The following is a 25,373-nucleotide window of genomic DNA, read 5'->3' as shown; positions in this document are numbered from 1 at the left end:
ATTCACCTAGATTGCACGATTGTTGAAAGAAAACGGTAACACGTTCCCTAAAGTCAAGCATTGTTTTAGTAGGTTAACGTTAATATTTAAACTTTTGAAATTAACTTTCCATTTAATCTATTCATCCTAGTAGACTGAATATGCCTTAATTCCAAAGGGACATATAATGCAAAGTGAGGGAAAAAAACGGAAATGTCCTTTCCAGGTTCCACTGTAAATCAAAACCAATGCGACTCTTGAAGCAAAACTAGATTTTATTCTTCCAGTATAATCAGAAAATAAATGTTAATCTTGCCCTATCGCTGTATTTGTACAATTTACAACATTAAAAATAATTGGTATGGTTACAAATGCATAATTGTACTTGATCATTGCTGCTTCTATCAGAAAAACAAGAGTCCAGTATTAGCAGAAACTCATTTGCAATGTAAACTTGTTAGTAGTGCGTATATAGTAGTAAATATTAATTTGCTGCTTGTTCGATATCATTGCTCATGTAGGATCCATCTATTACTTATATTGCCTGCTAGTGCAAGTATAAGATAGTTATGTGTTGAAATAAAGTGACACCAACACATATTTACATGCATAATTGGGATACAGAAAAAAAAAAAAAGTGTCATATGTTTGTAACTAAAGTGAAGTACCATTTTAACATATGGAAGCCAATTTCCGCCACATAAGAAATCATGAGATAAAAAAAAAACTATTATGTCAATATTGATGGTCAAGACTCACTTAAGTATCTGTGAGACATAACCCATTATATTGTGCTAGTCAAAATGATCAGAAGTCAATTATTACAATACATTTCTTTATATCTCAGTTTTAACTTAATATGTCACAATTTTGACTTCTGGTTTTAATTATAATTTACCGAACCATGATTTTATTCTTATGTGGCAGAAATGGGCTTCCATATCAATGCATACTGTAGATGTATTCAAAGCATAAGTGCAGAAATGTGATGCAAGTATCTGTTTGTAATGTTTTATCATAATTTCACATTCACAACAAGTGCAACTTTCTCTACGCAACTTAAAATATTTAACACATTTTAAATTTATAATATTAAAATGCACTAAAACTGTAAATGTAAAGGCAGCAGATACCTGATTACCAGCAGTGCAGCTGGTCAGGTTTAGTTAGGAGCTGCAGCATGTCAATGAGAAATTAATGATTCGCAATCTTTGTACAGACACAATAAAACACTTCTTGCAAAAAAAAACTCATGCTATGGATTACTGGGTTAATGCAAATTATTCAAGCTTGTTAGCAAGCTAACCAATAAAACACAATGTTTCTATAAATGTTAACCATACAAAAGTCACTCCCATGGTTCTGCTGTTCTTCATGTGAAACACACTTCCCCTTACTTTCTGAGTAAATATGTATTAAGTTCCTCATAGAGGTTAATGCAGTTTTAAAATGGACTACAATATTGAAACTAAACAATTTTTAAATCGATTTATCTTTAAAAACAAAACAGATTAAAACAACATCAACATTCACTCAGTCATTAAAATCATAATACTCGTATCATATCCAGTCAGGAGGATTCACAGGAAATTGATCTTTAGTTGAATGCTGGGCGTGTTTTTGCTGTTGACTCGAGGTGCTTGTGCCTTAGAGTTCACGCTCTCCTGGTTGCCCTTGACGGCTGCCTCCAGCCTGGCTTTCATGTGCGGGGCAGAGGCCATCAGCGCTTTGAAGACTGCCGAGTGCTGTGGACCAATGCGCATGAGGTCCCTTAAGGCAGACTCGTGCAGTGAGCGAGAGGCTGCTGGAGCCGATGCCAAAGCATTCTCATCCAGCAGGAGAGAGATGAGGATGGGCAACAGCACAGCCACCAGCTGTGGACCTGCATGGTTAAAACACATACTTAGTGCTACATTTTGCTAACAGTTAGGGCAATCGAATGTGATTTTCATGCACATCTTGTCAGTAAAGGTACTCCTGTGATTAGTAGTATATCTCCAGCACGTGTGTTCAGATCAGGATTGCAAAACAAAACCTGCCCAATTACTTCTCAAAACTAGCCCAATCGCGTTTCGTTCCGGGCAATAAAATAAAAAATTTTCGGCTGGGGCTGCCTTGGTAAAATTTGCATTTTAAGGGGCTAAATATCACGTTATTTGTTTTGGGGTCGCTTTGACCCGCAGACATATAAAAAAAAAACACTGGTTGGCCTTTACTACAAAGAGCCGTGGTTCACTGACAATCTACACAAAATCAATTACAAAATCGGAGTCGATTCTTTGTCGATTTTGTGTAGCTTGTCGGTGGACTACGGCTCTGTGGTAGTAAATGCCACTCCACCTGAACCAGTGTTGCCAAGTCCGCGGTTGTTTTTCATGTCCGCGGGTTGAAGCGACCCCATACCAATAGCGTGATGTTTAGCCCCTAAAAACGCGAATTTTACCAAGGCAACCCTGCCCAAAAAATTGGGAATTTTAAACCCGGGAAGCAGTTTTTCACTTGGGCTAGTTTTGGAGTTGTTTTGAGAAGCAAGTGGGCAGGATGTGTTTTGAAAACCAGGCAACCTGATCTGAACGCATGTGCTGGAGATGTACTTCTGATCACGGGAGCGCCTTTACTGAAATCATTCGATTTTTTGCACAGCCCTACTAAGAGTAATTATATAGAAGACATTTATAACCCAATGAATTCTTCTTGTTTTTTTTTTTTTTATGATATCATAACAGCTGTTTGGGATTAAACCTGAAAACATTCCCAGTCACTTACGGTGTGTTTCGTCTGCAGCAAACACTAGTGCTTCCAGGGCTCGGATTGCATCTTGCACGGCCTGTAGCTCTGCTGGGCCTTCAGGACGACTCTTTTCCACTTCCTCCAGTTGTGACACCAGACGGGCACCCAGAGCTAGAATGAATGGCCTGGCTACTGGCGCTGGGCCTTGGAATAAAGATACTAGCAACTGATAACTTCTGCTCAGCACCTAAAGAAGAAGTTTTCAGACACAACAGAGAAGAATACTAGATATAGAGTTTTTTTGCGGGGGAATTGTATGTAAGATTGTAGCAAAGCTCTTTATTTAAGCAGCCTGATGTTTACTACTATTAAAAAAAGTTTTGGGGTCAGGAAGATTTTTTTTTATGTTTTTGAAAGAATCCTCTCCTGTTCACCAAGGCTGCATCCATTTGATTAAAAATACAGTAAAATATATTATTTCAATTTAAAAGAACTGTTTGCGATTTATTCCTGTGATGGCAAAGTTACATTTTCAGCAGCCATTACTGCAGTCATCAGTGTCACACCATCCTTTAAAAATCATTATAATATGCTGTTCTGGTGCACAAGAAACATTCATTATCAATGTTGAAAACATTTGCTTAATGGCTGCTTAATATTTTTGCTTTTTTTCAGGATTATTTGATGAATAGAATGTTCAAAAAATCAGCATTTATTTGAAACATTTTGTAACAATGTAAGTCACAGCAGTCACTTTTGATTAATGTTCCTGTGCTGAATAAAATTAATTTCATAAAAATAAAAAATAAAACATTGACCCTAAGCTTTTGAACAGTACTGTAGAAATGTTTTTTAAGAGTTTCTAATTGACTCTATGCTTTTGAACAGGACTGTAGAAATTTTAAGAATTGACTCTCTACTCACCACGGGGTCCTTAGACTCCAGGCTGGCTCTGAATGCCTGGATGCAGCATGTCTGCATGGGCTCCACAGTGGTCACCTCAGCACTGGCGTACAGCAGGAAGATGGTGAGGGATGTCAACATGGTAACCTCATCCACTCCAGGCTCCAGTTTATCTGTCCAAAACAATCCATGAAAAAAAAACAGAGTTCCTCAAATGACTTCTAAATCACGCAGAAAAACCCATCCAAACAGAGTGTGGTTGAAATGAGAGAGAAACTACTGTATACCTGTATGCCAAGACTCCAAGAGCGTGTGCAGTGCACATCGCAGCAGTTCAGTCCAGGCCCCACGACTCTTCTCAGCTCTGCTCATGGGAGAGGTGAGAACAGTGCGCAAGGCCTGCAGGATGCCTGGTACCAGCTGTCCACTCTCAGCTCCGACAGAGCCCCTCACCGTCTCTCTCAACACCCCCAGCAGCAGATAGAGCACTGTGGGCAGCACTGACACACTGCCTGTGGAGAGAAGAATAAAACACCATCAGATCTCTGATCATTTACGAATTGAAAATAACTTCTTTGGAACGGGAAAAAAAATAAATAAATATGTGACGAGAAAATAACAAAAAAAAATTCTAAATTGAATAAACAAAATGAAAAGTGGACTAAAATAATGTGGGCAGGAGGATGTTTTTCTCATACTGCCGCAGTAACGCTCTGGATCTCTTACCCTCTGGTGAACAGATGGAGGGCAGTTCTGAGAGGATGGCCAGAGCAGATGTGACGAGTCTACAGTCAGTGTTGCTGAGGAAGCAGGGCTGTCCTCCCCGCCCCGTGGGGCTGCCAGCCAGTTTGGGGCTGAGCTGCGGAAGCTTTCTCACAAGCGTGCAGAGACATAGCTCCAGCGCTCCAAAAACAAGAGACTTCCCCGGCACCAGGCCACCAGTGTCCCGTCCCTCACCAAACTCAGGAACAGTTTCCTTCTCTGCTGCACCATCATCGACTGACCAAACACAACATCGAAAGTTGCATTTAAAGGGTTATTTAAGCTTTACACTATTTAAACATAAGTAGCTTTTGAGACTCACCCTCAGCACTGTGGCGTTTCTCTTTGACATGCTCCTGAGCGGCACAAACAATCTGCTGCACCAGTTCTAGCACAGCCAGTTGAATACTGGGAGATTCCCGAGTGACTATGAGCCTGTGTAGAACACTGAGCAGCTCCACACTCAAAGCCTACAGAGAGAACACCATACACTTGTCAAGAACACAGAGTGACTAACAAGAGAGACAAACGCATAGTATATAACACATGAACTACATGGAAAGACAAATACCAAACCACAAATCTCAATGCATCACAATATCATACCAGACCAAGTTACAATTTCATAATAAATCATAATTGTCATTTTAGATGGCATATTGAATTAAGTGAGGATGAAAACAAAAACTTAAAATACAATGGCACGCACCACATAATGGTCCTAGGTCAAATAATTTTCACATGATTTTTTATTTAGTTAGCTGAAAAATCGGTTAAGGTCAAAAGAACAACAGATAAGTCTTTTTTGACATTGTAAATGTCTTTTAATTGTAGAATACCTGATCATTGCCCACTTTCGAACGGGGCCAAGGCACCTCCAGTAAGGCCTGCAGAGCCTGAAGACAAGAATTGATGTTTTCCATTTGGTCTCCAGAGTGAGGAGAGCACAAAAATTCCACACTGATTCCTAAAGGGAAATTTGAGTGAATTGAACAACAAGACTCAAAAATATACATTGATCTCAATTCAAAGCAAAGGAATGATCCTCATAATCAGCCCCTGGCAAAAGACTCGAGAAAAATTGATTTTCTGAAGGAAATCTAACTTCAATCTAGCAATGGACGCCCTATAAACCCTGAACTACATCCACTTATTGAAGCAGGGACTATTAACTGAGCTCTGTACCCAGGATCAGGTGGAGGCGGTCAGTACTGACGTCCTCTGGGGATTTGACACTGCTCAGTGAGGTGGACTGGCCCATGGAGGTGGGTGTGACCGGTCTGGAGAGGTTGGCAGGTCCCTCGTCCACCATGATGAACCCGGTGCTGTTGAGCCAGAGAGCAGTAGCGTGGAGAATGGTAGCCCAGGCACTGTAATAATGTGGACGGGCCTGTTCCACCGTCTCTGCAGTGTAAAACGAGCCACCTGACAAATAAAGGTGCAAGTTAAAACATACAGTAGCTCTAAACAAGACACTCTTACTATACTATTACTATTGTTTCAATTGTAGTAAAACAGTGATTTATCAACTGAATAATGCAACCACTGCTCAAAAGTTTGTAATATTAAAAAACATTTTATTCAAAGAATCCGGAATTTTAAAAAAGTATCACTATTTTCTATCACTATTTCTATTTCCTATTTTCAACATCATTAAGAAGAAAAGTTTCTTCCCTGAAGACTGGAGTAATGGCTGCTTCAGCTTTGCTATCACAGGACTAAATTATATTATTTTAAAACATAGCAAAAACAGTTCTTCACGATTTTAATAATATTCTACTATACTACAGTTTTTACATTCGTTTTGATCAAATAAATGAAACCTTGGTGTATTTAAGAGACCATTTTGAAAAACATGTAAAAATCTCACCAATCCCAGACTTCTGAACAGTAGTGTACATACTATAAAAACAGCGCCTACAAGTAATTGCTTCAGAAAAAAAAAGACGAAAACCCCTTTAACTATCCCCTTCTGCAATTATAAGCAAACTATCTTCCAACGGATTTCCTCTAGAATAAGAACACTAAGGCTGGCACAGGAACAACGGTACGAGATTTGGGACAGAACTATTGGCTGCTTGGCAAACATTTTGTAAATATTTATTTGGTCGTAAAATAAGCACATAAATTAGACAGTTAATTTTCATAACCCTGATATAAAATCTGGAAATAAAGAAGCATATCTACTTATTTAGCATCAGGTAGGTGTGTAATCTGAGAAACCGAGCGCGAGTAGTGACCTGTGGAGGGGAGTTGACTGGAGTATTGCGAGGGCAGGGTGAGCAGGGCATGGTCCTGAAGGGCAGCCAGCCACAGGCGGCTCAGAGTTGCAAGATCAGTCTGAACCAGTTTGAGTAAACCAGCCCCTGCTGGATCTGCAGGGCCAGCCTCATCACTCTGCTGCTGGAGATGGCTGCCTGGACTCTCCCTCTGCCTGGAGCCTTGTACCGCTGTGATATACACCTGCAGAGAGACACAGATTCACTGCCCATCCCCTAGAGTTATATAACGGCTAGACATAGAGGTACAGCTGATTTAATAGTTGTGTGATGGTGTTGGGTACCTCCGCCCAGGCTTTGAGCACAGCCAGCGTCTCCATGGTGAAGGTGCTTTCATTATAGAGCTGACTGGCAACGTCTCTCCCCACCTGTACTTTGGCAAGAGAGGAAGCCAGAAGCTGATGCACCCTTCTCAGGTCACGCAGGTCACTGATGACCCCACTGGCGATCCATGCACTGCAAACCTGAACGCCAAAACAAAGGTTCATGTCAGAACTCAACACCACCGGAGCAGTGAACCACTGGACTCTGGGAAGAAACTAGGTCAAGTGAACCCATGTGAACTCGAGGTATTTGAAAACAAGCATGAAGAAAGTTCAAGGGGTTAAAAACAGGACTGATTTGAATACTAATACAACAACAACAAAAACATATTTGTTACGACCAATCTGACAGTGACAAAATACATGACTTGAGGCTTAAAACAATGTGTTGGATAACATGGTGTTTGCTGGTAAACGCAAAGAACAGAAAAGTGCATCATTATAGAAAATGAGGCTTAAGTTCTTTTAACAGCACACCTGGCAGGCTTTGGCAGTCACATTCGGAGGGGCGTCCACATGGAAAGCAGGTCTGAGCGCAGCTCCAACCTACAACATCAAACAACATTTAGTTCATTTAAACCAGCCCAGTCAAAAGTTTGGGAGGTTTCTCATAGTCTTACATAAGTTGTCAGGATAAACACACAAATAGTTAGACAAGAGAGTGAATAAGAGTCAACCAGCACCCATAGCGTTTCTCCTTCATACTGTTCCATACCATCTCATAATGATGGCTGGGAGAATGCCAACATAAAATATAGCTTTGATGCTGCATAATTCCCATACCTTCATTTGTGCCATTTCATAATGTTGATATTAATTGGAATTAAATTAAAATAAAGTGTTCAGAACTTTAATTTAAATGTATACATCCATTAAATAAAACTTCAAGGCAAACTTATAAAAGAAAAAAAAAAACTGTTCACACATACACCATCATTCAAATGTTTTGGGTCATTTAAATAAATAAAAAAAATATTACTTTAATTCAGCAAAGACATTACTTCAAAAGTGACAGTAAAGACTGTTCAAATCAATTTCATAAATAGGATAAAAAAATAAAATCACGGTTTCCACAAAAAGCGCCTGTCATTTTGTATATGACATTATCAACATCAATGCTAAGAATAAATGTTTCTTGAGCACCAAATCAGCAAATTAGAACGATTTCTGAATGATCATGTGTCACTGAAGACTGAAGCAATCACAGATATAGATTACATTTCTTTCTGTTTTTACTGCATTTTTTATCTAATAAATGCAGCCTTGGTCAGCAAAAAAGATCTTAAAAAAAATCTCTTACTGACTCCCAAACATTTGAACATCACTGTACTTTTTACAGTCTAATCTTTATATACTGTACAGAATTAACTGAGTAAGTTTATTAAGCGCAAATTAAGAGTAAAACATTCTAGGACATGATACAGAAGATGTTTCAATCACTATTTGAAAAGAGGGCTCCCCGCTAGGTCCACAGCTAACCTAATTTAGTGTAAGTGATCCAGGTTCTCAAATGCGTGCACACACACATGCACATGCACTTAGTAACAAGAGACTGATGAACAAGCTCATGTACTTCTGGGGGGGTTCTTAGAAATACAGCTGAGAGCTTTGCTGTACAGCTCTGAACAGGCAGGCAACAACAAGTGATGCAACAAAATAACTTTCTGGCAGAAACCTAAAGTTCTCAAAGTTTTTTTTTTTCTTTATAATTTGAATAAAATGGCTTTTCTCTAATGTCGGATTTTTTGTTATAAGATGTGTTGCAGTTAGGGTGTCTGTGATTTCCTATTTTTTCTCCTCTAACTGAAAACCAGAAGTGGTATTTTATGGAAATTTCAGCACAATTCTTTTTTTAAATAAATAAATAAATAATATTTAAAAAGTGGTCCATAATTCCACACTTATTTCCTTTGCGATAAGGGACATTAACTGAAAGGCATTTAGGAAATATCTTATTTATTAAGCTGCCAATCAATGTTCATGTTTGTTCTAGATTTCTTTCTTTCAGCACTTTTCTGGGCATCTGAAGTATGCAATGTTGATTTTAAGAACTGAAGCTGAAAAGTGCGAAGTTAGTGCTCACATTGGCTTGATACTGTTCCAGAATGACATGTCCAGGGAACTCGGGCTCTGGCACACTGGCAAATTTCCGGATAATGACCAGCAGTGTTTGTAAACCAGCCAGTCGGAGCTGATCGCTGTGGTCTGTGGCTGCCATGAAAGCCATGCGGATGAGGTCCGCCAAGTGGAGAACCAGGAAATCTGAGAGACAGAAGGGGTGCCTTTATTAACAGTGTTAACAAACGTATATACAATGACCCCAGAAGGTGGCGCTAAGATCCAGGGATTTACTGAACACATCAAGAAAGACATCTCAGTCTTCAGAGTTACAGAAAATACACTAAAAGCAATTTGGACAAGAACGATTATAAAAGGGAATAAAAATTCGAACACAACAGAAGTGATGTGTCTAACCTGCAGATTCATGTAAACGTTGTTCTTGAGCGAGAGCCATGTTGAAGTGAGCCGGGTCTCCGTTCTCACACTGTGCTATAATGCGACACACACACTCCATGGAAAACACACGAGTGGACCAGCGCAGGTTATTGAAGGGGCCGCTGGATTCAGACTTTGCGTGGAACACAGAGGAGTCATCATATCGGTCTCCGTCCTCCTCCTGCTGCACTTCTAAAGCCGAGTCTAAACAATAAGAACATGAAAAACTACAGCAACTATTCATGTCAAACTAATAATAAAAAAACAATTAAAAAAACTATGAATTTATCATGAAATTGTAAACGCAGATCACAACATTTTAATCCAATCTTAAGGCTCTTACACTTGTCAGGTGGGTTGTATTTTACCAAAGAATTACATTGTAAAAAGGAGAGCAGAGATGAAAAATGACGATTCATTTAAAGCTGAGACTGAAGCCCACCTGCAGAGGAAGAGAGCACATCTTTGCAGAGTTTGAGCCAGTGGGCCAGGTTACTCTCAGCTGCCAAACTCATCATGTGGACAAGCGTCTCCTGAATGTCTCTGCACAGGCGCGGGTCAGACTCCCTGTCCAGCAGACTGAACAAAGCTCCCTCCAATCCCACCTCCTTAATAGTGACATCTACAGGACAGAAAAGAACCATTTAACATACAGTGCACAATGTGATATATAACACATGTTGTTTTGCTTGAGAAGTGAGCTTGTGCAGTCTTTAAAACAAATGCCACTGTGTGAGTGTGTATATATAGTTTGACAAAATTCCAGTCCCCAAACTAATCTATGGCTCACTGCAGTCGAACCCAGCTCAAAATGCAGAGTACAGTAAAATAAACAGCAGAGATGTGCTCAGATAATTCTATGTTGTGCAGTGGGGGCGATGCTGACTCACCCAGTTGTGTGTTGTCTCTGCGTGGTAGCTCTTTAACCAAAGCGATTGCATGCTCCGATACCTCCACTGCTTCTCTCTGAGCCAGTTGTCTCAAGCATGCCACAACTGCACGCCTCAGATACAGGTATGAGCTGCACAGGTTTATCTGTACATGCACAAATGTTATACATGATATTATATTGTAATGTTAGAAGTTAATACAGTCAAATAAATGGTGAGTAATGAATCGAGTGAGGTCTAGTGAAATAGAACTGAGACATTAGAACTGGTAAAATAAAATACTTGTAATGGTATACATTTTTTGAGCCAGCACTGATACAATATATAAAACGTATTAGTTCAGACTGAGAGCAAGTTCAGAAATAGAGCACAGTGCAACCTTCATCACATTTTGCACAACATCATCCAGACAACAGTGCAATAAACACTTCAGCAGACAGCTGCGGCCACATCAAAGTTAGTCCTGTTATGTCACAATGATCCCACACAAACGCTCTTTCAGTGAAGAGAAGGACAGAGGGAGGAGGAGAGGGACAGCAGGGCTACTGTCAAGGCTTGTTTTGAGCTTTAAATGATGTGACAAGCGATCTTTTTACAAAGAATAGGACCATAAATCAAACCACCTAAAAATAGAGCATGTAGAACAAAGCATGTTTTTCTCAATATCGTCTAAATGTGTGTTTGTGTGGTTGTATGAGGGAGAGAGGGAGAGGGAGAAAGAGAGAGAGAGAGAGAGAGAGAGAGAGAGAGAGAGAGAGAGAGAGAGAGCAAGAACAAAAGACTGAAGCTCTCACAGTAATAAAGCTAATAGCTTGAATTGGCATGAGGCCACAGCCGTGGATGTGAATGTCATGTGCACAGTGTGGGTGGTCAGTGTTAGAAGGCCTTTACAGAAAAGAACAAGCCAAGCAAACCTAATCCTTGGCATTAACCCTGCAGTTAGTGGCAGTGACACTGTCTGCTCATGCTCAAAACCAGATCCTTCTTGAGTTAGTTTAACATTGGGAAAAATGAGAGGAGGACATTAGAACTTAATTAGATGCAGGAAAGAAAAGAAAAAGAAGGGAATATGAAGTGCAAACAAAGGAAAGGGAATAAAGTGGCCTGACAGCAGAGAGGTAGACCAAACCTACCAACACAGAATAATCCAATAAGATTTCCTGTTCGAGAAAGCAGAAAACAGCACTGTCACTACAAATGAGAGCAAAGCCAGGCCCAAGAACACTCTGTACCTCTGTCAATGACTTTCATTTTTCTTTAATACAAATGAATGTGAACAAAGAAAACTGCTATGGTGACTTTTTTGGAGCATGTCAGCCTTTGATCAATTTGCAGTTTAACAATTACTATAAACTGAAACACATACATATATATTAGGGGTGTAACGATACGCGTATTCGCATTGAACCGTTCGGTACGAGGCTTTCGGTTCGGTACGCGATACGCATTATGTACCGAACGGTTCGTTGGACTAATTAATTAAATTTGGAAAATAAAAAAGGTGTGTGAAATATAATGTTATGCGTTCAACAAGGTAGCCCAATAACCCAAACGACGTAACAGGCAATTCCCCCTGACACCCCCGAAGAAAAAAAAACACCAACTTATATGTTTATGTTAGGCTACTCAGTCAGGCGCTCGCTCACTCAGTACGCGCTGAAGGCTCGGTACGGAGCCCCGCACGTCACCTGTAGGAGAGAAAAAACATCAATCCGTGGCGACGGTTTTGCAATCCGTCCCCTCAGTTTATAAACCGTGCTCATGAATTAATAAACTGTTCACTCGGTTTAACAAATCGTACCCAGGATTAACAAACCGTGCCCACGAATTCCCAGTCCGTGCGTTTAGATTGTGTAAACCGTACCCTCGGTTTTTGAATCCGTACCCACGAATTCATAATCCGTGCGCACGCTTTCGCAATCCGTTCCCTCGGATTTGAAAACTGACACGCATTTTACACTTAACAGTGAAACATGCATCTAACTCCGGCAGGTGGGGTGAGGTGGGTGGAGCTTAGTATAATAAAATCACAAAAATAAGTCTTCATGTTAAGAAAGAATTGTACACAAGCATTTCCAAAACTGTCCAAAGGTTATTTAAAAATAAAGCAATTCACAAATGATTTTATGACAAATATTTTTACTGTCTTGTACTCATTTATTTAGCCTACAAATTAAAATTATAAAAAATAACTTTATTTTTATTTGTATCATTATTAGGAAGTCGTGGCCTAATGGTTAGAGGGTTGGACTCCCAATCGAAGGGTTGTGGGTTCTAGTCTCGGGCCGGACGGAATTGTGGGTGGGGGGAGTGCATGTACAGTTCTCTCTCCACCTTCAATACCACGACTTAGGTGTCCTTGAGCAAGGCATCGAACCCCCAACTGCTCCCCGGGCGCCGCAGCATAAATGGCTGCCCACTGCTCCGGGTGTGTGCTCACAGTGTGTGTGTTTGTGTTCACTGCTCTGTGTGTGTGCATTTCGGATGGGTTAAATGCAGAGCACAAATTCTGAGTATGGGTCACCATACTTGGCTGAATGTCACTTTCACTTTCACTTTCACTCACTTTCACTTTCACTATTATATATTATTAAACAGGTTATGCATAAGAATCTTTTATCCAAAATAACTTACAAAAGAGGAAAAAATTACTCCAGAGTCAGTCACAATGCCAGGTTTATTGCACAATAATAATCAAGTGCTATTATAGATTATCAGCAATTGAACAAGATTTTAATGCGCATCTTTCTTATTAAATCTTTGTATTCCACCTCGTACTACACTTGATAGAGAATCACTTAAGACACTTTGCTGTAAACCTATTCCACATAATAATATTCAATAAAACTGTATGTTAACACGTAGGAGTTTGCTGCATGAATCCGTGAGTACGGTTTACAAATCCGAGGGAACGGATTGCGAAAGCGTGCGCACGGATTATGAATTCGTGGGTACGGATTCAAAAACCGAGGGTACGGTTTACAAAATCTAAGTGCACGGATTGGAAATTCGTGGGCACGGTTTGTTAATCCGTGGGCACGATTTGTTAAATCGAGTGAACAGTTTATGAATTCGTGAGTACGGTTTATAAACTGAGGGGACGGATTGCAAAACCGTCGCCACGGATTGCTTTTTTTTCTCCTACAGGTGACGTCCCGGTCTCCGTATACGGACATCACCGCAGCGAATGGTGCATTTACGTTATAGCCGCGGATATGAGACCTTACTCTGTAGTGGAAAACGCAGGTTTTAAGAACATGCTTAATGTAATTGAGCCCCATTACAATATTCCTTCACGAGCCCATTTCAGACAGACCGTAATTCCTGCTTTGTTCCAAAAAACATAAGCCCAAATAGAGAACCAATTGAGTAAAAACACACTAAATATAAAGAGTTATAGAGTTCCATATAAAAAGAGTTACATCTTTGTATTTGTTCATAACCACTACAACAATATTACATTTAATTTTTAAAAAAAAATTTATAAGGAGCTATTTTTGTTTTATACAGTATGCTGCTAAGAAAACACCATAGAAGATGGGTAAAGAATAGCTCCATCATTGTTCAATGTAAAAAAAAACACATACTTTGTTAGTTTTAATAAATAAAACATTTTTTAAAAAATCAAGGAAATTTATCTGCCAATTTTTTCTTTTTGCTGTATCTAAAACGTACCGAACCGTACCGAACCGAACCGTGACATCAGTGTATTGAACCGAACCGAACCGTGAATTTTGTGAACCGTTACACCCCTAATATATATATATATAATAAAATATTTACATAAAATGTAAATAATTTCTACTTTGCAAATATCGGCCAGAGTATTAATATCAAATATTAATTCTACATCCCCTCCAGAAGTCTGAAACCCGCTAATAAGCAACGCCTCGTGGTACCATCACAGAGAGGCTCAAAATCACTTTCCATTACATTCTCTTTCACTGTTCCTGGCTGGTGGAATAATCTTCTCTTTCGAAGCTACTTGACTACTTGAAATAAATTATTTCTCTTCGTTTATTCCTTCTCTTTTCTTTCTAGCTTGTGCTCATTTGAACAATGTCTAAAACGTGGTATTACAAGCACTTCCTGTGTCTTTTTGCCCCTTTAAGAAGAATCGCTTTATGTGTCCTTCGGATAAAAGTCACTTGGAATAAAAGCATCTGTAAAATGACTTAATGTAAATGTACTGTAAATCTATTATTCTTTTATAAAAAATGTCTTCCAACCAAACCAAAAACCTCTTTGTAGATTAACTCTAGATAAACACAATTAAAGAGATTAAAAGAGAACAATTAACAATTAAAGAGAACACGGAAAAAAAAGATGGCTGTTGTGTGCATAGTCTCAAAAAGAAAAAAATATTTCGTTTTTAATGAAAATGCCTATTTATCCACCTCAGAACCTACTTTAATTTTTTTCTGGCAACCCAAACTGGGGGTAGTAAAAAAATTTAATTAACCAATTAATTTAACACCCTACAATTTCACATTTCAATCAAATTCTGCGAAATCAAGCATTATTTTGCTCACTGTGTATAATTGATCAGAAATCTGTTCAGTTAAATGTGTAGTGAATAGAGTTGAATGTCTGTTGTTCAGTTAGATTTTGAGTGTTAAGTGCATGGATGACGTACACAGAGGCTGGGCACCAGGCTGGCCAGATTTACAAAGCGTGGCGCAAACATGTGCATCTGCTGGAGGCAGGAGATCGCCTGGGCCTGGACCAGACAGTCCTGACTGTCCTGCATCACAGCACAGCCCACCAAACACGAGGTCCTCACCGCACACACACCAGCACCCTCACCTGGAGACAGTTTACATTAAACACCAGAGACAAGAGAGTATTGAAGGTCTCACCTGCATGATGACAATGTGTTTAAGGGGATAATTAAGTGTGTGTACCTTGCAGATCTGGCCCCATGGAAGTGATAAGGGCGTTAAGGCAGCGGCCCAGGCTTTGCTGCACCTCCACATGTGTGTGTGGTGTCGAGAGGAGCAAACGTAGCACCAGAGTGAAACTAGCCTCCAGGTGACTGTGATACAGAGGGCCTGACAGATCCACAACCACGGACAGAGCGTGGAGAGCCCACATCTGCATACATGCATATAGAGTAGTTCACTGAAAGCTAGTGCATGAACTTCCTGACAACACTCTATATAGAAAAGCACACAAATGATTTCCTGATTTATTTAAAACAGTCATGTGGTCTGTGTACCTGTACTTCAGGTGAGGTGCTGTCCTGGGACAGGGTGAAGAGGACTCCAACACAGGCACTAATATACTGAGAGGAGCTTATCCCACTCAGATAACGGTAGACAGTGCTGATTGCCAAAGCATGACCTGTGCGTGTGATGGCATCCCTTGCCGTCTTCAGTCTGAAACACATTTACACTCATTTCATTTAAAAAACATTCCAAATTAAAGTGGGTTTTTTTTTTTACACTGCACTTGGCATACACTCACTTGTCAAAACTCATGAGAGTGATGGAAACGGTAAAATTAGGGTCATTAAGAACTTGCACAAGTCTGGCTAAACCCTCCGCAGCCATGCAGCGCAAGAGAGGGTTTGAGCCCTCTAGTGCCCCCAATAGGAGAGACAGCGCTGGTCTCTGAACCTCCTCTGACCCCAATTCCCTCCGACTTGATGCCAAACACTACAAAGCAAAACAGGACAGAGAGGAGAAAAAGAGAAACATTATACTGTTTAAATGCAAAGATTTTCAATTGTTCTTTTTTAAATGGATTCTTACCTTCAAAGTGCAGCAGAAAGCAGCAGCTACATGGATTTGAACGGTCTGCTGCCGGGCTCCTTTAAGCTGGCGCACAAACTCACAGAACTGCTCTAGGATCTGAGCCCTGAGACAGGAAATACAACAGATGTACTGTTTAGCTACTGTAATATCTTATTTTCCTTGGTTGAAATTGGATACATACAGGCCAAACTGAATACTGCAGTGTTATTGCTCATTTCCACAATTACTACATTTAGATTAAGTGGGCATTACATGGTGCCAAATTATACTCTAAAACACTAATAATTTAATAACACTATTAAATAATTTAAAAATAAATATTCATACTCAATATTATAATGTACTGATGACTAAATGTACTTAAAATGACTGATTTTTTGTCTTTCCGTGGTAAATGTTTCGCATTGATTTTAGGCATATTAATTATTATTCATAATTATCCACAAAGACCTAAATTAAAATAAAAGTGAAAATAAAAAAGTTTTGTTTTGTTTTTTGGCATGTTTTATTAAGTATTCAATGCACTGGATTATCTGAAAAAGGTATTACCATAGTATTTATAAAATATTAACTATTTTTTTTTCCATTGAAAATCCCATGATAAAAAATAAACTGACATAATATTTCAGTCATTCATCCATCCATTGTATTTAAAATAGGGCTGTCAAACAATTAATCGTGATTAATCGCATCCAAAATGCTTAAGTGTAAGTGTAGATAAGTGTATATTTATTATGTATATATAAATACATACAGTATACATTTTTTAAATATTTACATGCATTTGCATGTCTATATTTATATTCATATAATTTATATATAAATAAATATATTTAATATATAAACATACAATTTTTATGAAATATATATACATGCATGTGTATTTATATATAAATAATATATAAACATATACTTATTTTAAATGCAATTAATCGTTTGACAGCACTAATTTCAAAACATTATTAGTCGAGTTTATGATTTTACAGTCTAAATGCAGAGTAAGTAAACAAAGGCTGTTGTTTTCTAAAAATCCTCTTTACAAAATGATAATAATTACAAATTAAAAACTCCAAACTAGTGTTGCTTTCGTCAACAAAAATTATGACTAAATATCATCAACGAACCTTTATCACATGAAGAAAACGAGACGCGGCGTAAAAGCTGGTCAAGTGACGATGACTATAATTACATGTATAATGCAATATTGTTGTCAAATAAAACGAGACTAAATGTGTTTTTCAAAATAAAAACTATGCTAAAATGTCTCTTAATTTTTGTTAACCAGAACAAGACGAAACAAAATGTTATAACGTTAATTTATCTCATTTAGTGGCGTTATTATTATTTGCAATATTTTTGTTTCCTGTGTCTCAGAGGCTGCATCAGGTCGCACTGCACAGACGCAGGCAACGTCACTTCCTCAAGCCCAACTCGTGGCATTATTTAGAAGATGACAACAAACAAATTTCAGTATGACACAGAGAAAGGGACTGATGCGTGTACTTCTAAAATGTTTGGTTGGTAAAATAAATGATGTAAATTCAAATCAGAGTGTCTTCTGTGTCTGGAATGGATGTATTCTTGAGTCTATTAGGTAACAATAAAATAATATAATAAGAAAACCTTGTTTGAAAGGGTTTGGCTAAAATAACATTTTGGTTTCATCTATACTACTAGGTACTTATTGACTGGGTTAAACAGAATTGCATTACTAAAAAGAGACTAAAATACAATTTTCACTGACTAAATGTCATCGGTTTTCATCAACTAAAACTAGACGAAAATAGTCATGAATAATTCTGACTAAAATGCTCAGACTTTTAGCTGACTGAAACTTGACTAGACTAAAAAGAATATGCACGTGACTAAAACTAATAAAAACTATAATTAAACAGGCCACCAAAAACAGCACTACAAACAAAACAAAAACCAAACAAACGTTTCAAAGAGATTCTAGACAAGCTGCTAGCGAGATGAAAGATGCACTGCAGGAGGACCGATGGCCTCATACGATCAGTATCATTTTCTCTCCTCTGCTATGTTTAATAATGCATGGGACATGGCCAGAACAGCCCCCAATTATGCAAATGCATGCAAAAGTCTGGATGTAAATTTGGCTATGCTGCATAAGAAAAAGCTTCAAAAGCCTCTGGATCTCATTAAGGCCAGTTCCCACAAGCATTCAGTAACAGTATCAGTTCCTCCTAACAATCTGCATAACTTTAAACGGTAATGTTGGTTAACATTAATACATCCACATTTTAGTGAATGTAGCATAAAACAAACAAACTATATAAATAATATACAAAGTGGGATGTGTCATTATGAAAATGAAAGGCACTGTAGAGTTGAGGGAAGCAATCTAGTACACGGCCAACTTAATCTGAGAATTTTCTGTTTAAATATTCATCAGCATTAGCTATTCATCTGAAGCAGTATGAAGGGTATTGCTTGCGTAAAGGTCCTATATAAAGTAACTGTATGACCTGAAGTGTTTGGCGACCATCGAGGTCCTTTTAAATTAACTGAACTTAAAGTACCCCAACCAGACAGCAGCAGTATACAAAAGCAGCCCTCTGGAGGAAGTCTAGGTGGTTGAAAGTGGACGTACTTCTGCTGAATGCCCAGGTGGGGAAAAATCACTCCAAACAACTGGACAGCTGCTGCCGTTAAAGCAGAGGCTGGTGGAAGGGGGGTAGGAACTTCCTGGGCTTTCTCAAAGATGGTAAACGGGTCATATTCTAACGTCCCACCTCCTGAACCACCACCGTGGAGCTTTAAACAGACAGAAAACACAATGAGGTTAAATATGACATGGGCAGTAACTAGGGAAGCACATTTTAACTTGATGATTAGACTGCGATCTGACCTGTTCCTCTATGTAGTGCTGATCCACATCCTGCAGTCCAGGGCCCAGCAGTGCCAGGTCTTGGCTGTAGCACAGGGAGGCCAGCAGGTTCAGCTCAGCACATGCTGTGATTTCTGGCCCGGTCAGATCGTTCAGCAGCTGCTTCAACACTGTGCCAAAGCTCTCTGAGCCAACACAACCAAAACCACAATAAACAAATAAATACATATTTGGGCAATCAAACATTCCTATTTCCATATGCTTTTGTGGGATATTAAAATAAGTATCCTAAGCAACTCTCTTAAATTTCAAAGCATGATAAAAATTTACACTTTTTTACTACATTTCAATTGATTTCCATGGTCATGACCACTCAGTAAGTAAGGGATAATGACAACCGTTTTACCACCTAGTCCAATCAAGTTGTTTACCTTCATATGTTTTAGGTTGAAGCATAGTGAGGACCTCATACACTCTCAATCTAAAGACAGTGGCTGCATTTTTGATCTGGTTCCCATAGGATTTAATGATAGCGGTCAGCCTAAAAAGAGTTGAAGGGAAGCAAAATCAATATTTGTCTATCAACATCCTGTTGACATTACATCTGCATTCTGCAATGCTTGGAATAACTTCATTTTAAGCAATCGAGATCCACTCACTGATTGAGCAGGGCCACTGCACAGGACAAGAGAGGAAGCAAACGACCGATGACATCATCAGTGAGCAGGTCTTTGCAGTGCACCACCAAACTCTTCATTGCTAGAAGGAATGTGACACAAGCAAAGTTTATCATGTCAGATAGACTGGTCTCATAATGAGAAGCCCATGAGATTTCTAAAAGTCCCTCACCGCACAATGCTCCTGCTCGCCCCTCCAGGGTCACCTGCCAGGTGAAGGAGTCTCCACGCCGCAGCTCATTCTCCACGTCCTTCACAGACAGTGGGAAGGCACATTTCCACAGCAACAGCAATCGAGGCAAGTGATGCTCCATTACAGTGGGACCTTGAATCAAAATATCAGAAAGAACAAAAAAGATGAAAATAATTCTTCCAGCACATTGACTATTACAATATAGGCACATCTTGTCTGTGTGAGCATGTGTACATCTATGTGGCCATATATATAAACTGATTCATACCCAATGTGAAGAGGGCACTGAGCAGCAGCCAGCCTCCTTGAGTGCGCTGGATGGAGATTCTGCTGTTCTGAGCTGCAGAGCGCAGCAGATCTTCAGCCAAGGTCATCACCACCTGCAACCCGTCCATAGGAATGAATGACTCAACACCACATATTTCTTTCTTTTGTAGAAAATGAAAGAAATATATATATTTTAAGAAATTATATTTGTTGATTTTTGTCAGTGGTCACCAAAACAGCTTAGTGACAAACATTCATTAAACTAGTGTTGTCAAAATATAGTTTTTTTTTTTTAAGTAAATAAATATTTGAAACTGGTTTATTACTATCGGTCCATTGATACCAAATGTGCACACACCACCGCATGCTAACCACATTGTATTTGAAATGAAATAGTATATAGTCTTCTGCTCTTAATGTTGTGGAAGTCTTCTCTGAGGTTTTGAAAATGATACGGAATATTGTTTGTTTTTCTTATCAAATTGTAAATGATCAATTGTATCAAAGTTACAAATTCCAGTATCATCACATCACTACTTCAAAATATCTTGTATGTTCTGCAGAAGGAAGTAAGGCACACAGATTTGTAGCAGAAAGAAGGTGTTGCCAATTTGGGAAAACGATCACTTTAAGGTTTAACTTTTTGTGGGATGCAAGTCCACATAATACATTAACAATGACAGCTGATTTGTCATCCACTTCAAAATGAAAGTCATTCATTTTTCATATCTTAATTCCAACTTCATGAGCTCAATTACATTAAAATAAGCAGTGATGCAGTGTGGAAATTACCAAAGGGAGTCTAGACCGTGATCTGGTGCCTGATTTAAAACTGCAATTGTGTAAAAACTCCTACTAGCAAGCTACAGCAGAGATTTACTGACTACATTGATCTTGAAATGCTGCCAGCATGAAGATACCTTAAGTATATCTGATGATACGGCAAAGACAGAACCACAGACTTACTGTTTTGCTTTAAAAGGAAGATAGGACTTGTACAGACACAAATCTCATTCATACCTTGCCCTTGGAGTGTGATATTCCTAGCGGACAGAGCTGTACGGCTCCCAGCAGAGCTGCGATGGCAGCACTGTACCCTGCCACAGCCTCTGGGCATGACTTCAGGGCATTTAGCCTCTCTGCACAGCGATCTAGTAACACTGCCACCTGAGCAGGCATCCCTACAGCAACACACCGCAGGCACCAGGCGGCCGCCAGACGAGCAGATGCGCTGGGGTGAAGAAGAACAGAGATCACAGTGTCCAACATTCCTGTCAGAAAAACAAAACAGAGAAAGCAGTTTTAGTAAAGTTCAAGGATCAGAGATGACGATCTGAGCTCTTTCTAAAACTGCAGGATGGATGTGTTAAATCTGCAGCTGTAGGCACTTTTTCTGCTCAATCCTTCATCCAGGCCTGATTGTGGACACATCCGTTAAAGAGCAGACACACTCACACAAAATCCAGGAGATTAAGATACAGACACTTGAAAACATCTTTCTTTTGCTCCTGGTTCAAGACCAACATCACAGATGTTGCAAATGATATGTCTGCACCAGTTCTTTGACATTATAAAATTACTGTATCTTTTTTAAGTGGGTATATAACAGAATATGGCCTCATAAAGTCAAAAAAAAACCATCCTGTCCATCCAATACTTAAAATGCAATACTTTTGATCACACTTTGGTAGTTTGATCTATTTAATGCATCCTTGTAAAAAAAAAAAAGTACTTCCTTTAAATAAATAATTACTACCCCCAAAACTTTTTCAAACAGTATTGTACATCAATTGTAAAAAATGAATCAAGTAAATAAAAATTATAAAATAAAAAAAAATAGAAATAAAATAAACATTAATAGAGTACATCAATTTTAATAATAATAATAAATAAATATAATAATAAAAATAAACAAACAAAAATAATTCTGATGGGGTGTTTTTGTCATCACATTTTAAATATTTGGGGCACTTTATCATCATCACATACCACTAATGCATGTAAAAGAGAAGTATCTAAAAATTCTTTTAAAAAAAATTAATGGGGTGCCGAGAGTTTTTTGGTTAATAATGCATAACAAACCTATGCTGGTGTCCTGCAGCAGTGGGCGGCAGTGGAGCTCAGGTCCTGTAGCAGACTGCCCAGCTCCAGAAGAGCACATGACAGCACATGCTGACTAGCTGCCACATCCGCAGGGCTCACACGTGGCCTCCGTGTTCCCCTCATGAAGAGCTGCGTCTAACAGAAACACAACATGCATTCGAGAAATTACAACTCAATATCCACTGAGACCTAAACATCGGCCCTCGGCCTCGTTTCTTACCCACAACCCTCTTCTGTTTGCCGATCAACTGGCAGATTTCCTTGGCAGCTGCGATTTGGGCCTTCTCCCCCAGCAAAGTGCCAGAGTGGCCCGCAGGTATGAAGGAGACACAGCAGCGGGCAGGGAGACGGCATCTGCCGGGTATTGCGTCGCCCGTGCGTGAGATACCCACTCCATGAGAAGAGAAAGAAGACAGGAGAAGTGCGTTTCCAGCCACGCGCCACCCAGAATGGACACAAACACCACACATGTCTGTTTAAGAGAGTAAACAGGTAGTATTCATGTTAAATGAACTGAAATGGATAAAATAATATAAACCTACATAAAATTAAACAATTAATTTGAAATATAGCTTCTATGAAGAACAACTTTTTTCTGCATAATGGATAAATAAGACGCATAAATAAAGCGAGAGAAATTATGTTTACCGATGTTATATCACCTTCATTTATTCTTTAATTTAAACCTAGACAAAGTCAGTCATGCTGGCACTTAAAACACCAACATTCGGATCACAAGGGAAGAACTGTAGGAGGGTGAGCCACCTGTGTGATGCCCACGCGCACATCTCTGCTGACTGAGCTGGTCCCTTTCAACATGTCTCCACTGGCCCGCAGGAAGCCGGCTCCACCTCGCAGGAAACCAGAACTCAGCAGCTCCATCACCTCCTTCAGGGAGTTGCGCTTGGTGCCTGGCCTCGGAGCTGAGAGCAAAGCCACAGGAACAGGGGAGGAAGAATGAAACGAAGAGAAGTGGGAGAGAGAGTGGGAGAGGATAAATGATAGAACAGATGGAATCGAGTAGGAGGGGAAAGATGAGCATTTCATTAGAGGAAAAGAAAAGCAGTGGGTGACAGAGGAGGGGAGGGAATGATTTCTACAATTTCTATGGCTAAATGATCAGCTTGGTGTCCTCTGAAGCGATTTCTGCGATTGCTGAATAAAGTCCACCCACCTATGGTCTGTCTGGGCTCCAGTGCAGATGCTAATAAAGTGCCAAGCAGTTTTGAGATGGCGACTCGGACATCATAGTTTGATCCCTCGAAGGCTCGGAAACAAAGAGTGGCCACGTTCTCCAGCTCTGAGGACCACAGGAAGACAGCCTCTCTCTGGAGCTCCAGAAGACACTATCAAATAAATAAAGTTAACTTCACCACAAAACTGGGACAAAATCTGAAAGAAAAACTTCATATTAACTATTTAAATATTATAATAGAATATTATCTATTATATGTCTACTGGACCTCAGACTGGAATAGAATATACAATATACAATAAAATATAACAAAGGTTGAGGAAAAAAAAGATTCTAATAATATATAGTAACATACAGTAATATTTTAAATATTCAGGGGAATTTGTCACTTCTTTTCATCACTACAAAGACACACCACAATGCAATTTTTTTTATAAATAAATACATATACATATCTAAATAAATAAATAAATATAATTTACTTAATTATTTCAAATTAGCTTTTGTTTATAATAAATTATATTCATATTTTCATACTTTTTGTTGGATGAAAGAAGAATGTGTGTTTACCCTGCTTCCTCCTTTAGCTGGAAATAGTACAAAAACTTAGGTTCCAAATTTTTAAATATTTTGGGTAAATAAGAATTTCATAAACTGAATTGTGGTAGATTCAAACATCCGTTAACAATAAAGAACAAAATGTGTATTTTCTCTCACAGTCAGCTGTGAACGTTAAGCCATTTCTGTCAATAAGTAATGCATGTTTGACAAACATAGATATGATTAGTAACTGAGGCATGGGGTCGTGTCCAGTACCTTTGCGGCAGCACAGCGCACAGCCATGGAACGATCCGTGAGACATGTGCGAGAAGCTTTATAGATGTCTCTGTGACAGGAGACAGCACTCACACCTAAACCCTTCAGAATCCTCTCGATACTCAACATGATCTCACAGCGGCCCTGAGACTGGACACATAAACACACATACACACATTTATAAAAGCTACTGTCTTCTGGAATATAAAATATCTCTAGCCCATTTTTCCAAAGTGCCCATCCCAGGTTCTCTGTAATATTCTGGTTCTCTTATATGACTCGGTCGCTCTTTGAAAGTCCATTTTGCCTGTTTTATAGAGGAATTTCTTAGTATAGAAATAGCTTAATTTGTCTATAATTTGACAAAAAAAAAGTACACCTTGATTTTTAAAACTTAAGGTAAGAGTTTTGTCTATAAGATTTACAAATACTTGCCTTAGAAACACTATTACACATACACTACTGTTTAAACAAAACATAGTGGGGATAGTGTGTTTTTTTATTATTATTTTTAGAAATTTAAAGTGACAGTTAAGACTTTTCCTTTTTTTTTTTTTTTACAAAAAATCTATTTGACATAAATGCTATTCTTTCTACAAAGATTCTGGAAAAAAGTTGTGTGTTTTCCACTAAAATATTAAGCAATGCAACTGATTTCAAACAATGATAGTAATAAGTATTTCTTCAAATCAGTATTTTTTAAATGTCCTCTGAAGGATCAAAAAGGCAGAGTCAAAGTTGCCTTAACTGAAATAAATCACATTTTCAATTACATCCAAATAGAAAACAGTCATTTGAAATTGTACTAATATTTCAAAATATTAATGTTTTTACTGCCTTGGTGAGCATAAGACACTTCATTCAAAAGCATTAAAGTCCACATGAAACAGAAGATGTGATTGTTCTTTATTTTCTATTGTGACGCATATCCGAGTGAAAAAGTAGTGAATTTCATTCAGCTAATAGACAAGTCCTAAGCATTTTGTGATGATTCAAAACACCTGAATCACCTGTTTGTCCTTCAAACTATTGGTCAAAAGTGTCATGATTTTTCCCGGTGAAGTCCAGTCACATCTCTGTGTTGGCTGAACTGTGAATCACATACTGGTGTGCATGCACACGTACCTCTGCGCTCTTCACGGCTTTCAGAAGGTTT

General features: G+C 38.8%; 1 protein-coding gene across 1 annotated transcript; it reads right to left on the bottom strand.

Moving 5' to 3' along the window:
• Nucleotides 1-976: 976 nt before the first annotated feature.
• LOC113074940 (HEAT repeat-containing protein 5A-like) lies at nt 977-25,369 on the bottom strand (the record flags this gene model as incomplete). Its single annotated transcript, XM_026247646.1, is given in 37 exon segments — nt 977-1,861; nt 2,746-2,956; nt 3,634-3,785; nt 3,900-4,124; nt 4,339-4,611; nt 4,697-4,844; nt 5,214-5,341; nt 5,560-5,799; nt 6,615-6,837; nt 6,938-7,117; nt 7,454-7,522; nt 9,060-9,238; nt 9,452-9,676; nt 9,915-10,094; nt 10,363-10,507; nt 11,496-11,522; nt 14,999-15,168; nt 15,267-15,456; nt 15,581-15,740; nt 15,829-16,019; nt 16,116-16,221; nt 18,730-18,893; nt 18,988-19,151; nt 19,398-19,507; nt 19,626-19,725; nt 19,816-19,968; nt 20,105-20,216; nt 21,124-21,374; nt 22,186-22,212; nt 22,215-22,308; nt 22,310-22,341; nt 22,427-22,547; nt 22,550-22,678; nt 22,972-23,129; nt 23,381-23,552; nt 24,218-24,367; nt 25,343-25,369. Coding segments are annotated over 37 exon segments (5,688 nt in total), but the record flags the coding sequence as incomplete, so codon positions are not given.
• Between the last annotated feature and the right edge of the window lie 4 nt (nt 25,370-25,373).

Source organism: Carassius auratus, unplaced genomic scaffold, assembly GCF_003368295.1.
Source record: "Carassius auratus strain Wakin unplaced genomic scaffold, ASM336829v1 scaf_tig00015787, whole genome shotgun sequence".
Classification (NCBI taxonomy): domain Eukaryota; kingdom Metazoa; phylum Chordata; class Actinopteri; order Cypriniformes; family Cyprinidae; genus Carassius; species Carassius auratus.
The sequence above is the reverse complement of the archived record's forward strand: the minus strand, read 5'-3'. Positions and strand labels throughout refer to the sequence as shown.